A 17,716-nucleotide genomic window follows, 5' to 3' on the forward strand; every position below is an offset into this window, starting at 1 on the left:
GAATAGTTGTGCTGGCAGAGATGCCCAAGAAGGGAAGAAATGAAATCCTTGGTTTTCCTTTCAAAATGCAATATTTGCTTTAAGAGTACTGAATATGATTCTTTCATATTCCCACCCCTCTGTTTAATAACATGTATTTGCTACTGATCGTATTAAATACGTCTGCACCTCACACAATGGTATCTAATCCCACAGCAATATTTCAGTGTAAAATCAGTTGGAATTGCCAGTACAAGTGTGTGTAACAAATCCAGCAGAAGGAAATTTTGGACAGCTTTTGGAACCCAGTAGCTCTGGTCTTATAAGGGAATTCAAGGCGACAGAGCTGCTGTGCCAGCCTGGGGATGCTGAGCCCCTGTTCCAGGTTGTGCCTTTTCTTACTGATCAGGGACATGCATTGGGTTTTCACATTAAAAAAATCCAAGGAAAACGGTCATTCTCCTCACCCCAAACTCCATTCCTGAGAATCAGAGCCCTCTTTCTAATGGAGGGACATTTACATGGGAAGGGATGCTTTAATTTTTAATTGTCTTATATATTTTAGCCGCTAAAATGAGTATTGTTGAGGCAAGTACGACTTTAGGCGTGAACTTTGGGAAACTTGATTGCAGTTCAGGATAATTCCTGCCATCACACAGAGAGCAATTTGCCTGTTTCTAATTTTCTTTTTTCTTCCCCTTTCCCCTCCTTGCCAGCTGGTCATTCACTCCATTTCACTGTGAGACCCGAGGGGTTTTTTAATTTATTGACAGTCTCAGACCTTTTTTCCTCCAAAATGGGCACTGTGCATGTTCTTCCACCCGAGTAACCTGGAGGCAGCCATTTAGTGCCTGCAGGTCATGTTGGAGTCAGTAAATCACCCTCCAGGATCCCTGTGGGGACTTGCTCTGCAAATGCAGCTCCCATTGGCGTCAGTGAGGATTATGAACATGAGTAGTTGGCAGCTCCGGTTTGTCCTTTAGGTAGAGACAAATATTTCCATTGAAAAGTGCAGGTTTTATAGTTAAAGCTGTGCTACATTATTTAGTGCAGAAAATTTTCAAATTATCCCTTTTTTTCCTTTTTTTTTTTTTTTTAAACATGAGCTCTGTCTCATGGACAACCCCAACTGTAGCAGCCCTGAAGCTGTTTGAATCTCCCATGCTGGGTGTTAATGGGAACAGGAGCAGTTGAACACATGCACATCAACAGCAGACTCGAAAGCATAAAATTGGAATTCTCTCCTGCCTTTTCCTTTCCTATAGAGAAAATAGGCCCCATTAGTACAGAAAGCTTTGGCAAGGTGGTATTTTCAGTCCAAGACTGGAAAGCAGCTGCCGTCCCCAGTGTGTTGTTCAGCAGAGGACTTCACTTTTCATTGCTGCCAGTAATCCTATTTACTGTGAGCACAAAATGCCAGCTGGATTTTGGCTGCTGGATGTGATGTTCTGTTATGAATGGCTCGACGCAATTTTGTGCTGCGTTGGATCCAATGGAGCCACACACAGGGATGCGCTGTCCAGCCACGGGTGGGGAGTGTCAGCCCTTTCCAAGTCATGGTGTGATGGGTAGAGCCAGGCTGGGAGGGGATCAAACACAATTTTTGTCTCTAAAGCAAATGTTTTTGGAAGTGAACGTTTTCCCCCAGGCATTTCCAGTCATCCCTGTCGTGCTGCTCGTGTATTTCCTTTGCAAGCTTTAGGCTCCTGTGTTGCTGTGCTGAGCTACAGAATATTCCAGCATGCCAGGCGGGTGGGGTGGCATTGGTGGCTCCTGGGTTGGGTCTGCAGAGTGGGGGGACCTGGGTGCCTTGCAAAGGGCGGTGCCAGCTGCCTCTCTGATGATAATTCATCACTTGAGCTCTATGTGCTTACAGAAAAGAGTTGTGTCCTTGGCACAGGATGTTCTTATTTACTATTTGTATTTATTTGTTTATTTATTTATTGCCTTTACTCTCGTAGAGTCAAATATAGCGACTCTTACTGCCTCTTTCCTTTCTGGTCAGTCATTCAAAAAGACTGGTGGAAACGCTGTCTCTTCCTTGCTTTTGATCTGTTTCATCATTCCCTTGTTCCCTCCAAGCTGCCCGAGAGCTCTGTGTGCTGATCCAAAGGGACAAGTGGCAACGACAGAGACTGGGGTGGCAGACCAGGGATTGATTGAATTGAATTTTTCATCAGAGAATGAACTTGAAATATAAGGTGGTAGGAAAGCCCAATTACAGTCTCCTACCCAAAATATGGTGCCTGCCTGTTCTTGCCTCATGCTGGGCATCTCATGTCTCTGCTTTAAACTGGTGCCACTGGTTTTCTGGGGCTTTCATGGCATTCATCTCCCCTGTGTTCCGATGTAACCACTGCTTTGAGCTCCCAGGTGTCCATGCTCACCTTGTTCTCCTCTCTTGGTGTAGTTGTGTCGTATCCATGTGGATCAGCCCCACAGCATGCCCTGCACCAAAATGCCTTTTGTTCTGTTCCCTTTCTTAAAAGAATAAAAAGCCCTGTAATGCTGTCTTTGTCCAGTACACTCTGATGTTGATGACTGATGATTGCTGCCTATTCCAGCTTTTTATCTCAAGCTTTTCCTCTTCTGCTATTAAATGTGACCCTCTTGTTTTCATTTGGTGCCTTTGTATTTGGTGCCTTCGAAGGGAAACAGCATTCAGTTGATTTTATCCATTGTTGCTTGTTTTTATTCCGTGTCCAGAGCACTTTCAAAGGGAAGGGAGTGAATACATGTACTCCTATTTTACGTCCATCCTTTCAGATCTAGCTCTCCCCACGCTTTCCTGGTGTGGGTGACTGAGGAGGGCTCCCACACCCTGAATGCAGGCTGCTGTCCTTGTTTGGCAGCAGGGGAGATCCTGGATGGACCCTTTGCATGGCTGTGAACCAGCACTGGTGCCATGGAAGGGAAAAAGCTCGTTGTGGGGGTGAGGGGAAAGGGCTCTGCCCTCCCGGGCAATTTCTCAAACCAGATGCCCAGCCTTACAAATTAAGAAGATTCAGATTAAATCAAAACTATCTGAAACAAAAATACAGACACTGTAGAAACCCTTAATTAGTTAGGGATTTTTGTGTCTTTTTAATCTCTTCTGAATTTTTCTTTTTAGATTGTGAGTCCCAACCTGAGAAACCGCTGATATATTCTGATCCTCAGAATAAAAAGAAAAAGCAGCTAATCTTAGCATTTTGGTGCTAACGCTTCATTTCTGCACTGGTACTTTCAGAGCCAGTATTAACATTATATGAAGTTTAAAGGCTTTTCACTTTCCAAATAGCTTTTTAGTAGATTTTTTCATCTTACTGTGTTATCCTTTCAGTAGTTTCAGTAGCCAATAACTCTTCAGTCAGGTAAATGCACTTGAAAATGCTTCCTTCAGCACAGAGCAAATACAGAGAGAGTAAAAGGATTGTAATGCAGGAGAAATGACATTAATTCTGCTGCCCTCCTTTGCAGAAGAGCACAGGGAAAAGTACTGGGGTTGGTTACCTCAGGGGTAGGAAGATATCTTGAATTGTCATATTCAGAGGAGATAAATCTTTAATCACAGTCAGAGTAATTTCCATTATTGATGCAAAAGTGAAATCCTCAGGGAGGGGGTGAGAAATAGGTTTGCCATGGGGACAGGGCCTCAAAAGTCTGGGTATTAACAACAGCTGTTAGGTCTGATGAGCACTTGCTGACAGTCTCAAGGGCTTTGTCCTATATGAGATTAAAGTTTCCATATGTTAACACTGGCTTCAGATGGAGTTAAGAAAAATAGTGTGTCCACAAAATACAGATGTCCTGGCTTAGACAACAAATAGAAAATTAAACAAGTGGAGAATTACAAAATTAGCACTAGGTGCCGAAGACCTGCATGCAGTTGCTTTAAAAATAGAGTTTCTCCTTATTTCTTAGTCTTGGAACAGGAGTTCAATAAGGATAACAGAGAATGGAAAAGGGGATTGCAAATTGTTATTGATTGGTGCTGGGCTGTGGAGATGTTTCAGTCTGGTTTCAAGCTCCTGGAGCGTTTCATGTTTGCTCTCACTGACCAGCACTGAATTAAAGCTTGGGGAACCGCAGTCTCTTGTGCTAGAGCAAGGGGAGCTGCTGGGGCACATCTGGAATCAGGAATTTGGGGAGAGTGTTTATATTTTTTTAATACATGTTGGTAACATTGCAATTAAAAGCAACTCCCTCTGCCTGGCCATGCACAACCTGAGTGCAGCTTTTGCTCCATGGCTTGGCTTGAGCAATGATCTGAGTACAACCTTTGAGCTGCTGAGCAGATTGAGCAGAACTGGGTTAATTTCAGGGTTATCTGCAGTCTCAGTGCAATATGTACATTTGTCTTCATGACTGTCCCATTGGAAGATGTTTGGTTTGTTTGGATTTGCTATCATTTAAATGTGCTTTGTTCCTGAGTTTTTATGAACCTTAACAGACGAGCACTACATAATGTATGTAGAGAACATTTTAAAGACACATCCTGTTCTTACTAAGTTTTAAAGGCAGTCCCAAGGTGGGGTGCTTCCTGCACATGGTGCCAGCAGCATGCCTCACATGTCTGCCTTGCAGATGCCTGGAAGTGTTCAAAGCCAGGTTGGATGGGGTTGGAGCAAACTGGTCTGGTGGAATGTGTCCCTGCCCACAGTGGGGGGGGTTGAAACAAGATGATCTTTAAGGTCCCTTTCAACCCAAACACTTCTGTGACTCTAGGAAAACTATTTTATAAGATATCCTTTCTTCTGCATCCCAGTGCAGATATAACACATCTTTCTTCAGTATTTGTGTGATTGTAATTCTCCCCGTAAAGGACCTCTTTGGCTCCTGCCTCATACTTGTGCTGTGTGGTAACACTCCTGCACTCAAAATCTATGAGGCTCTGAGGCATCTAGTTGGAAAAACATAAATGAAATGTCTTAGGGGGGAACAAAAAGTGAAAAGACACTGTGCAGCCTTGAGTTTCTGTGCAGCAGTTTCAAGCTGGAGGTTTATGCTGATTTAGGTGTGATGCAGGAGGGGCACTGATCCTGCTGCTGGGGCTGCTCCTCTGTCAAGAAAAGTGTCCATGAGTCGAACACCAGTTTGGCTTTACCCAGGAGAAAAAACCAGCCAAACACAAAACACCTGCACTAACACAAACTCCATTACAACTTAATAGCTTTAATATTTTTTTCCCCTTTTATTTCCAGCAAATGTCAGCTTTTACAGAAAAGCATCAGTTCTCAGAAACAGACTCACAAAATGAATCCAGTCCCTAATTTCCACACAGAGCTGTCTGCCTTCCTTTATGTGTAGTAGTAAATGACAGAAGTGGTGCAAGTTGTATATAGATATTGAGAGATTCCATCTGGAAGCTTTTACCTTTGTAAATTAATCTGCTTGGGACGAAGGGGCAGGTGAAGGAAGGGATAGTAAAAGCCTCTATAGATTTGTTTTCTCAATAGATCAAGTTGAATTGTTCTTTGACATTATCATCCTAAAGATTTTTTCCCCCTTCATAGTGTGCATTTTCTTCCTTATCTCTAGCAAGGGGATCAAGCAAGGAGGGCAGATTTAGATGAGATATTAGGAAAACATTCTTCCCTGTAAATGCTGCTGAGGCCCAGGCACAGGTTGCCCAGAGAAGTTGTGTCTGCCCTATCCTTGGAACTGTTCAAGGTTAGATGGGGCTTGGAGCCATCTCACCTAGTGGAAGGTGACCCTGGCCATGGCAGGAGGTTAGAATGAGATGAGCTTTAAGGACTGTTCCAACCCAGACTGTTCTCTGATCCAGTGATTTAATTACTGTATATTTAGCTTGTACCCTCTGCTGACCTCCATTGTTTTCCAGTCTGTTGTTTCTACCTCTTATACACCTTTGGGTTGTGTTTAAACAAAGATTTAAAGATGTTTGTCAAGGACATGACTTCATTTATAAGGTTGAAGGTGTGACATGCACCTCTTAAAGAAAAGGAAAGGAAATGCTGCTGGAAGCACTGACACTGTGGTGACACTGATGGAGGATTCTAACCTGTCATGATGAAACCTACAGCATTTGAACAGTTCCGTGCAAGTCAGGTGATTTTTAAATTTACATAAAGCTGTATTCAAGAGTAATGTAATAAGGAAACTGAATGGGTATTAATTATAAAAGCTTATCCATTCCTCTTCCAATTAAAAATAAAGAATCAGAATAATGTGGGGGTTTTTTTGTTGCAACAATGATGAAATGTCTTTCTGCTTCTGTTCTTTGGCCTCAATGAGCTTTATAAACTGATGTCTGAATGAGAAAATAAATAGGAAACTAGAAAAGTCTTTCTTATCCAATCTGAAATAACATTGCATTTGTGCATATATATAAGGGGAAAATAGGCATACAATAAACAAATGGATTTATTTTCTGATAAATGGTCTTATTACTTATTACTTATTGCAAAGTAATGAGTCAAAAAAATAGAAAAAGCAGAGATTTCTGTGAGACTGAAGAATGCTTCTCAGATGGGAACGGGGTGTCTTTTGGTTTTGAACCATTGGTAATACTGCAAGATATTTTTACATAGATGTTGTAAGTGATGGCCCAGCATGATCCCTGAAACTGATAAATCAAGTGTACTGGGACATGCTGCATGCCACTGCAGCATGTCCTAGTGCACTTGGTTTATTGATTTCACCCTCCTCGAAGTAGAAATTATCCAAATTAGGGTAAAATTTTGAAAATTTTGGAATTAGATGTTGAAAAAGAGGTGGAAATGAGAGATTTCTGCCTGGTTCCAAGGAGCTTTGGGGGCAGCAGTGCAAAGGTCTCTGGGTTCATGGTGATGGTGGAGGAGCCACAGGAGGTTTGAGCATCTTGTGGGGGAAAAGCCTTGGACTGTGTGTCCAGGGGGAGTGGGGAGTGAGGAGCAAGCAAAAGGCAACACCCATGGACAGATTTGATGGTTAACAGCTGGGAAAGATCCAGGCTGTTCAGCTTCCCTCCAGGAGCTCCACTGGTAATGTAGTTGGACCAGTCAACATGAGAACAGGCAAGTCATTTATAGTTATTTTATTATTGGATTGTAACCTCTCCCTGGGCTCTGCCACAAGAATTTCATTGAAGGAATAGCAGAAAGATACATGACACAAAGGATAAAATCCCAGTGAAAACAAGGAAGGCGAGCCAGGGTTATCCTGAGAATAGGAGTGGAGAAACAGGACAGACACAAGATTCATGTGCAAGATTAAAGGCAGCAAGACTGATTTTGAGCAGCGACCCATAGGAATTTCATTCCCTTGCTTCAGAAGAATCTATTCTTCTGATATGGTGTTTTGCCAAAGGAACCAAAATATTAATGTGATCTATTCCCTCCAGATCCGAGACTGAAGTTTTCAGCTTTTTTTTTTTTTTTTTTTTTTGGCTGTGGAATACTGAGAAAATTAAAACTACAATCAGATAAAATATGTGAGTGCACACATATATGTGCAGATGCATGTTGCTACTATACTTCACTGGGTTTCTCACAGCACTGGAAATATGGGTGCCCAAGGAAACATTGAATTAAATCACAGAATCAAGAAGTGGTCTGGATTGGAAGGGACTTAAAAGTTCATCTTTTTTCCAATTCCTGTGCCGTGGCCAGGTGTGATTTCCACTACACCACGTGGCTCCAAACAGTGTCCAGCCTGGCCCCAAACATTTAATCTTTTTGATCAGTGCAGGAAACATATTAATCTTCTGCTAACATTGTGCTGTCTCTTGTTCAGCTGGTTGTGGGGACCTGCTAAGCAGCTCACAAATGCAGGGAGAGGTGTGATGCCAATGGGAACTGAACAAATTTACCTTTGTGCCTATACTTGCTGCACAGGAGGGATGTAATAAAAATGCCTTTGGTGTGCAGTACCTATCAAAGATAAATTTAGATAAACATTTAATAAAGAGAAATTTTAATAATTACCTCTTTGGCAGGTCTTTTGAGAAGAGAACAGTCAGGAAAATTGTGCATAGTAAAGTTTCATGGCAAGGATCTAAATACATATGGTCTCATACCTGTGTTGGTGTTTCTTCCTCAGTAATCTCTGTATATGCTTTACATAGTTTGGATCTTTTCATCTCTATGTGTCTTTTATCTCTTTTTTCCTATCAGTACCCTTACAGACCACAATACTATTCAAAAATAATATTTGATTAGGCTTTTGATCTCACAGTGGTTAGATGGATTTGAAATGGGGCAAAATCAGGCTAATCACACTAAGAATAGCATAATTACTTCTGATTTTCAGATGCCTTTCCATGGTATGACCTCCAGTGGTTTTCAGAGTTCTGACAGATACAGAAAGTAACATCAGTTCCTGTTTCCAGATGTGAAAATTGATACAGAAAATTTTTCTATAGTATTGAGTGCTTCCAGGGTAATTGCTGTTATCGAGCTTCTGTTGAGCAATTACAATTTGTTTTCATTTGGTATTAAACTGCAGACACAGATTCAGCAGTTCCCTTCATTCTGGTGTCCTTGGTACAACGATTTGTCACAGCCCTCCTTTCCAGAGTCTATTTTTCTTTCCTTTTGGGGTCAGTTTTTTTTTTTAAACTCTGTGAATCCTCCTGAAATAACATGACTATCTGGGAAATATTGCTGTATTTTGTTCTGAGGAGGATGTCCATATTACCCTGACTTTTATTTCATGTAGAGCATCTAAACTGGTGAAAATGATTGATTTTCTGTCTTCCTCTTCCAAAGCTGATGTGTCCCTCTCCATCCTGCCCCAAAATGTGTACAAACACACAGAGTTATCTCATGGATCTTGAAAGAAAATAGTTTGTACCTATAGCAGATCACATGCTTAAAACCCATTCTCTGTGTTATTCTCCAGGATATTTTTGCTTTATAAAAATAAATAAATTATAGCAACAGTAGGCTAGTAACAGAGACAATGAAATTGCAGTTGCCTTGCCCAGGTGATTTACCACAGCTCTCCACTCTCATGTCAGGTAAGGCAATGAAAAACCCAGAAACTCTTACAGCAGACTATTATGAAATTCCTGCTTTGTTTCTTTTCTTATTGTATTGTGGCAGTAATGACATATGCACACAATTTGCTTGCTGATCATAACCCAGGCTCAGTATGTAGCTCAACTTTGGTTGCTTCCAGCCACGAGTTACTCAAGAATCTATTTAAGATGTGCTGGGTAGGGAGGGTTTAGGAAGCTGTGCTGCAGCATCTGACTTTGTGTCCTCAGCAAAAATGAGTTGTGGCCAGGGAAGTGCATGGGAGGTGTGTGATTGTGTATAATCTGTGTGTGAATGCATCTATATAAATACACACTTGAACTGTAGATCTGTGTGTATTGCCCTCATAGAGGGTTTGGTTTTATTTTTATTTTAATACAACATTTGCAAGGTGCAGCGCTGCCTTGGAATGACTTGGTATAGAAGCTTCCAGTTTCAGTCATATAGAATTAAAGTTTCTAGTTTTAGCCCTAGCTCTGATGTAATGTCTAAACTTCTTCCTTCAGCAATAAACCTGGATACCCAGCTGTCTACTGGAGCTCACTGTTACTTGAGGGCAAACTCGCTTTTTACATGTAAATGTAGTAATTTACATTTTTGCTGTGTATAAGCCACTTTTTATGAGCAGTGGTATGATAAAGCCATTTGGTTTTTGGGTTTGCTTACTGCAATGCATTTGGTTGGTCCTAAGTGAAACCAGGGCTTGTCCTGAACCCAAGCTTCCTTTGAGGGTTTTGAGGAAGTAAGAAATAGGATTTTATTTGGGAGCAAAGAAAAAAAAGCATGCGTGCCTTTGTCTGGTCTGTAACACACTTAGTGGGGTGCAAAAGGTAGATGAGGTCCCTGTCCTTAAGAGTTAATGCGCAATTAGAGAATTTGCATTGTCCAATGTCGAGAACATCTTAATTTCCTCATTAAAGTCTTGCTTTGAGATGCAGGCAGCCTGTTAACCAGCCTTACAAAATTCCTGAGCTCAGTTATTTTCTGCATGCACCAAGCTCTTGTCAGTTTTCCCCTGGAATTCCAAATTTCTCAGGGGCAACCAGAAACGAATTTGAGCAGTTGAGTGTGTTCATGGGTGTGAGACTGGGCTTCCTCTGTCCATCCATCCAGCCTTAATTCAGTGTAACACCTCAGACTCCAGCCATGTTGAGTGCAGTTAATTAATGGTGAAGAGTGGCTTGTTTTGCAAGATGATAAACTTCTAACCTATGTAAATTACTTTCTTTGCAACTAATAAATTGAATAAATTATGCCTTTTCCATGTAGTACAGTGGGGCTCATGTATACTTTGTGCACTTTGTTGGTAGTTTCACTTGATCACCTTTCCCATTTCTGTTTCTAATATTCCTTGTAAGAGTGAAGAATTCAGTCACTTTTAATAGCTCCCAAAAAAGCAGTGGAAGGCATGTTTCCTGCCTGTGGGATCCACCTTGATGCAATCAAGGAAAGTCCCTTTCCATGGTTCATGGAGCTGCTCCAGATGAATTAGTTACTTGGATAAAGACAGCAGTGCTTGTACAAACACTTCCTTTCCTCTCCATTTACACTGCTCTCTTCTGTTTCACAGATCCCTGTCCTTGCTGGGCAGAGGGTCCGTTGGTACAGCTGAGTGAGCTTGTGGGGAGATTTAGTTCTTCAAAGGATTATGCAAATAATAATTCAATTAGAGAGCTGCTGTCAACAGTACCAGGTTCTGGCAAAGATAACTGATGTTAGCACTCTGCTTGCAGACACACAGATTTCAGAGGACTTGGACTCCTGCTTTCAGAGAAGCACATCAGGATTCCAGAACACTTGAATATTTCCTTTCTGGCAGTTTGTGGGGGTATCTTTCTTATCCCCTTACAAAACTAAGCTGTTTAACCAGGAGTTGTCCATCTGGGAACACGGAGTAAATTAAACTCTGAACAAAATGAATAAGGCATAAATATAGCCAGGGTTTCTGAGGTTTTTCCATAGTAACTCAGATAGATGGAGGAATGATTAAGTATTTTATATTTTTTATAAACTGGTTCTTTAACAAGCCTTTGATGTATCATTAAAAAACTTAAAAATCCCATTCTAATAAAAATGTTTGTCTTCATTTATGCAAATTTTATATTACAAATTAAAATACTTGAGGCTCTTAAGAGGGTTTTTGCTGCTGTCAGGGCAGGGTGCAGCTGTCACCTGCTCAGATGTGACCTGGCGCATTAAATCAGAGCAGTACTTTGGATGAGGAGGCAGCAATAACCTTCAGCAGGATGCATAACACAGTCCTTGGCTGGTGCAAGCTCTGAAAGATCAATTTTTAGTGATCAAGGCAGCCCACGAAGGTCTTTGCTGCAGTTGTACCTGAATTACATCTGTATAGAGAATAATAGCGCCTGAATCTTGATTTTTAAATAACTTTAACATCAACAAGAGTCTCCAAAACATGTCTTTTGAGGCACATTGTGATGGAAAAGGCAAGTGCCTGTGCCAGTGCAGGTCCTGCCACTGAGAGGAGGAGGAAGAGGATTCTGGACCAGAGCTTCCTCAACTCCTCATCCTTTGGGCTGCTCTGATTTACAGCAGGCACTGATAAATAATACGACCTTTACAGTGAGGTCTCCCTGAAGTCACAAAATTTGCATTTCTGAGGATAATTTGCAAAAATTCTAGAACAATTAGTAAAGTAAGTAAAGAATAGTCAGATATTCCTTCCATTGACTGTGCTTTTTGCACTGCTCAGAGATGCTTTGACCTTCTAGTTTATTACAAGTCAGGAAAAGTCAATATTTCTTAGCTTGCCAAGTTGGAAGAATTTTAATGAGTTATTGAGTCAAATAGTTAATCCTCCAATAACAGACTTTTTTCCCTTTCAGATTTACAGCGATAAAAACAAAGGCTTAATGGGGACGAGGAAAAATGGGGTTTTGTTAGAAAGTCTTCCTTGTCTCTGTGCAAATGCTTTTAACCCCTTGACCACAAGTAGATGAAATGGAGCTTCAGCACTGGGACATTTTGTACTGACATGAAATGCTGCGCAGGCAGGGGCTGTGTTGACGTTTGCAGGGAATTTAACGTGATAAAATGGGATTGAAGTAGCCGCTACTGATGCTTTTCACGTCTCTTTTACATGTGAAAAGGGGCTATGAATGAGATCTGGTCTATGCGCCCACGTTGAACTCTTTGGCTGCTGGAAAAATCTCAGATGGGAAAAGCCCTGGGTGCACCTTAGAGGATGTTGTGGCACTCCAGTTGCTGTAGGGTGTGTTCCACTGGGTGCTGCAGCACATCTGGAGTAGTGCTTGCACTTGAACATCCTCTGAGAGCTGGCACACGCCAAAACCTTTCCAAGAGCCACACCTGCATGTGGTAAATGTAGAGAAAAGGGATTTGCTTCCAAACCATCTTGCTGGTCCAGGCTGAGTCCCTGGCTCAGGGCAGCCAGAGTCTGTGGCTGTTAGAAGGCTGTGCAATGCTAGCAGTGTTTTTTTGCACAAGGAAAGGCTTATCCCTGGTGTAATTATGCCTTTTGCAAATCCCCTTTGTAATGCTAAACTTGGTGAACTCCAATTAGCATAGAATAATCTAATTTCCTGAAACTCTCTTAGTTGAGTGTAATGCTAATTGCTGCACTGAGTAGTGGCTTGTTTGGAAATGCCCTGTCCTGTTTGAATTATAGTAATGCTCTCTGTAAGCCTTTAAGTGAGGAAACTTCATAAGCAGAAAATGTTATAGCACAAGGGCAGCTTCCTTACTCTTTTAAAAGTATCAAACAGCACCATAATATTCAGAATAACATATCCAGTGAATTCTTAAAAGTACTAGAAAGGTGTTTTTCACTATATGTCATTACTCAGAGCGTAGGAATAGATACTGATGGTTGCTTTTACAATGACTAGTGTTTTTCCATATCATTCCCTTCAGTGATATTCAGTAAAATTCTTTTCACTGATAATCTTTCTTGGGAGTTGTTTTTCCAAAAGCTCTCAGCAGTTGTTTGTCTGAGGAAACCTGTGTGAATTTTAGCCTGGAGGATATTCTGCTTCTGGGTGGGAACATCTGGCTCCCAGGGTGAGAGTTGGACTCTACTTGTGGGCAGGAGCTGAGTGCTGACGTTTAGGGCACTTTGCTGAATTTTGTGGCCGGAGTAGTGTAGGGTTTCAGAGTCGCTTTCTGAATGTAACTCATGGTCAAAGTGTGGGCTCCGAAATGCTCTCACTGGGTTATAGTCTAGGCTCTAGTTTCATGAAGAGCTAAAAGAACAAAAGGTCATGTGTCCATCAGTTTCCAGTAAAGCGCTTTGAGCGCACGCTCAGTGTTGTGAGAAGGAGAGCTGCAGGCCTGGGAGTGCAGATCTGAGCACTCTCTCTGAGCTGCAGCTCTACAAAGGGGAGCATTTTTTGCCTCTAAAACCTTTGTTGGGCTGTGCTGCTGCAGCAGGGGTGTGTGGTCTGTCGAGGCCAGTGTGGCTTACGGTGGCATTTTCTGCTCTCCCCAGTGCTCTACGGGCAGGACGGGCTGCACGCCTCCTGTGAGAAGAAGTTCTGCGGCCGGGGCAGCACGTGTGTGCTCAACAGGGACACCAACCTGCCCGAGTGCAGGTGTGTCCAGGACTGCAAGTCCAGCTACGTGCCTGTCTGTGGGTCTGATGGCAGGTTCTATGAAAATCACTGTCAGCTGCATCGAGCCTCGTGTCTGCAGAGGAAGAAAATCTACATTGTCCACAGCAAGGACTGTTTCTTCAAAGGTAGGGCGTTGCTGAAAATAAATACTTCTGTAGAGTTTTCGTCAGTTGTCGTAATCCTGGTAAACGGTTGAACGGTATGTTTTATTTCTAAAAGCTTAATTTTTCGGGGATGATTTATTCCGGGACAGCAGAGAACATACACAATATTTGATGCATCTATTAAGCCCCTGAGTGCCATCACCATGCAAAATGTAATCATACTGGAAACTGGTAAATAATTAACATCGCCGTGTGCATTGTGTGCGCTGTAGTTGTGCTGCTCAGTACTTTCAGCTGCCAGTGTAATAACTTCTTACAATCTAATTCATTTGAAAAGGCTTTGAACGAGACAAAGATGTTAAGGAAAAGTAGATGGTATAAACAAAAGTTTTCTGCAACGCTGAGAAACGAAGATCTTGTTAGGCAAATGACAGGCAAAGGAAAGGAGCTGTTTAAATGAAATAAGGAGTGGGGACAGACTTTAAGGTTACCAGTGGTGTGCATACATCTGGAGCTCTTTTACTGGTTCAATAGCAAATTTCAGTAGCATCTTTACACCAAAGCCAGTCCCATGTCTTTCCCATTAATATTTTGTATGTACATTCTGTCATCAAGGGAGACTGCAGGAGCATGTGATAAAATGCCAGGGAATGGAAGAAGCTGTAAATTATTTTATTTGTAATGAGAGGACTCATAAAGGGCCTCACTAGAGTATATCTTGAAAGCTCACTGTCAAATATGACTCCATATACCTACAGGAAGATTTGAGTGGGTTGTTGCAAATCCATCCAGTGACATTTACGTGATCAAATATGAAAATAATTCTTTTATCTTCAGCTCACTTAAGCCCCCAAGGAGATTGGCTGTATACAGAGCTATCCATCATGAGTTTTTCTTTGTTAACATGATGCCAGAACAGCCTATTTAAGAAACAGGAGCCCATTTGAAGAGTCTTATTAATAAATGTCCTTGTGATACCCTTTGGAGATAGGAAAGCAGTGCCATTCTTGTGTCTGGGAGAAGACCTTGTATCTTTTTGTGACCAGATTTTTCCAGCAGTATGTCAACACTGCTTCGCAGTGCATTGCAAAGTTTCATTTGTTTTGAAGATCTGTCTGTGGAGTGGACAACACAGCTGGTCAGAGCATTGGTTTGGTGAACACCCTGGTTTGGTTTGTCACAGGCAGCCTCTAAATTTACTAAAGCAGGTAATTAGGATCAACAGACCTTGTAGGAAAGGGGTCACACAAAGGCATATTTCCAGCGCATGAGCATATCAAGGCAGAGAGGGATTTTTCGCTTGTCACATTAAAAAGGAGCATCTAAAAAGGACACTTGTGCCTTTCTCCAATTGCTGTGCTTCTGCCTCTGGGTATCAAGTCAGATGAGGGTATGGATCAGGCTGGAAACAGTGTCCACCCCTGAGTAAGATGCAGGTGGACCTCTGCCAGCAAGAGAAACCTTGCAAAGAAGGGGGAAAGTCTTAATTTCAGAGATGCTCAGCAACGCCCCACTCAATTCAGGGGATTTTCTTCCCCTGACTACCAGAAACAGCCCTTGGGTTTTTCATTCTTGACAGCATCCACCTTTTTATGACAGTGCGTCTGACCTGGGTTTTCATTTGTTCCTTATCACGTATAGTGTTAAAGGAAACGAGTTCTTATTGCAGTAATCAGCCCCTGCAGTGGCTGTATTATGCCTAATGATACAATGTCACGCTTGAATACTTCCCTGAACGTACCATGAAATGATGTCAGAAAGTAGGAGTTTTGTGTCCCAGTTTAAAGTAACCCTCGAACTCTTGCCAAGGAACACTGCTTAAATCTGCTTTTCAGCAGAATAACAGCTTTATGGAAGGGAAGAAAGAAACAAGCTCACTTCTCTTCCCACGTGAATAAATAAAAATGTACTTCACACCTCTGTCTGCAGAGATAACATACAGAAAAAAGTTTACCTTAAGTGGGAATTATCCTGCAGAGTGGGACTCCACAGAAATACTTGGCTTCAGCCCTTTTTTCTGATGCAGTTCCTGAGTAACCTTCTGTGTATTGCTCTGTTTATTGGTACTTTAGTCTCCTATTTCTAAATCAAGAATAATAAAATTAGAATAATTTCTTTTGAATCCTAATTTTCTCTCAGCAATTAAGCTTAAGTCAGGTTTTTAAGCACCATTTTAAGTGTAACATGAATAGTAAGACTTCGACTGGAGAAAAACCTTTAAGGTGCAAAATCAGAATCCCAGAATGGTTTGGGTTGGAAGTGGCCTTAATGAGCCTCCTGTTCCAACCCCATTGGTGAGGTCAGGAACCTTCTGCTAGACCAGGTTGCTCAGGTGTACATCTAGCACTAAGCGCATGTTTTCTGTTTGCTTTTGATCAAGCAGATAATTTAATTATTTGTGTAAAGTCAGATTGAACGAGTGGGCTACTTCATGTGGTTTTGTCCCCTTTGACTTGTTCAATTAAGACTTAAATTTCTGTGTGGAGCTGAGGGACACTCCAGACTGGATGTTTGTGTGTGCTCTGCCAGTTTGCCCAGTTATCAGTGACAAACTGGATGGACTTAAGGTAAGACAAAGATCAAATATCTGATTCTACTTTGGCTGAGCTAGGTCTCTCCACAGTAAACTGATAATAAAGCTAACAGCAGAAATTTGTTTTCTTTTGTGTATTTTGGGACAGGATTTTTTTTTTTATCTTTTAGCATATTTATCAGATGTGAAGCGCTTTGTAAATACTAGTGGGTAGCAGATGTGTGAGTAGAAACGTTGCTCCATTTGGGCTATCTCAGTAGCCCAGACGGGCTCAGCCCAAGCCCAAACGAGATACCTCAGTAGCCCAAATTTGCATTCCATACCAGCAATAGTATTAGGAAGAGCAGGAGAGAATTTGTCCCTGGGAAAATTACTGATTTCTCCTCGGCCCAGGCTGGAATAAAATGGCTCCTTGAAATCTTTAGAGTCCAAAACATTGAAAAAACTTGTGGTGATGTGAATGAAGCAATGAGAGATCTCAGTAGGAGTGATCTCTCCAGGCTTTATCCTGCATCCTCTATTGCAGCACAGTTCCTGTACGCAAAAGTATAAATGCATTCAGTTTTCCTCAGCTGATAAAGCAAAGGTTAAATATGTGGGAAAATTCACTTGGGAGTTTGAAGTCACAAGGGAAATATGGTGAAGCAGAAACCCTAAACCTAGAGATCTCAGGAGAAATTTCAATCCCACTCATAGCCATTCACATTCTCCTAGATCTGGTTGTCTTTCCTGGTGTGAAATACAGTTTGGTTTTCCCATAGGAAAATGTTCTATTTAGGATTTTTCTACCATGTGGCAGGTTTTTTACATTTTCTATGTTTTCACTGTTTTGTGAGTTCTGTAGTCATTTGATTGGGGTGTTGGTGATTTTTACTGGGTAAGAAAATATATAAATATAAAAGTGCTTTTACTGTGTGCTGAACTGGTGAGGAAAGAAGCTTTTCTTCCCTAAAAGCTCTCTCAATACTTATGAAGACTGGAAAAAATAGCTGTGTTCATAATGACAATTGTCCCATGGATGTCCAGAATGAGCACTTGGCCTGAAAATGTTCCTATTTGAATAAATGCCTTGGACAATGAGGTTATATAATTTTAACACAGTATTTTGGAGTATGGTTTGCTTTTTCATAGCAATAGTCCCCTATTTTCCACTTCTGTTCATTTTTCTTTCCTTTTGAGTATATACATCCACTCTGTTTCTTCCCTCTCATCTCTCATTATTTTTGGCCAGTGAAAACTCTGGAGACACCGTTCAATAATTTTTCTCCCCTTACCTTCTTCCTTCCTCCAGAAACATCAGAGCAATGCACTTCCCTAGCAGTTTGCATGCACTAGAGAAATTCTGTTTAGAGGTGTGCTTTTCCATTTTTAGGATTTAGGAGTAATTTTTTCCCTTTCTTTCTTTCACTTCCTGCTTTTCTTCTGCTTGATCAGCAGTCTCAAAGCTCCTGTGCATCAGCCAAGCCCTTGCTAGAGGAAGGCACCCACGTTTGCCTGCCCAAGCTCATTCGTTATTTTCTGTGCTTCTGACATCCTCTCTTTATC

At 41.6% G+C, this 17,716-nt stretch overlaps 1 protein-coding gene across 2 annotated transcripts in view; it reads left to right on the forward strand.

Annotated features, from left to right (window-relative positions):
- The window catches only part of FSTL4 (follistatin like 4), a 212,874-nt gene that overhangs the window by 52,044 nt on the left and 143,114 nt on the right, over window positions 1-17,716 (forward strand). For both annotated transcript variants that reach the window (XM_040078524.1, XM_040078525.1), the window contains exon 4: window positions 13,411-13,659. In XM_040078524.1, the coding sequence (XP_039934458.1) occupies window positions 13,411-13,659 (249 nt within the window). The remainder of the gene's footprint in view (window positions 1-13,410; window positions 13,660-17,716) is intronic.

The sequence above is a fragment of the Hirundo rustica genome, chromosome 14 (assembly GCF_015227805.2).
Source record: "Hirundo rustica isolate bHirRus1 chromosome 14, bHirRus1.pri.v3, whole genome shotgun sequence".
NCBI classification, from domain to species: domain Eukaryota; kingdom Metazoa; phylum Chordata; class Aves; order Passeriformes; family Hirundinidae; genus Hirundo; species Hirundo rustica.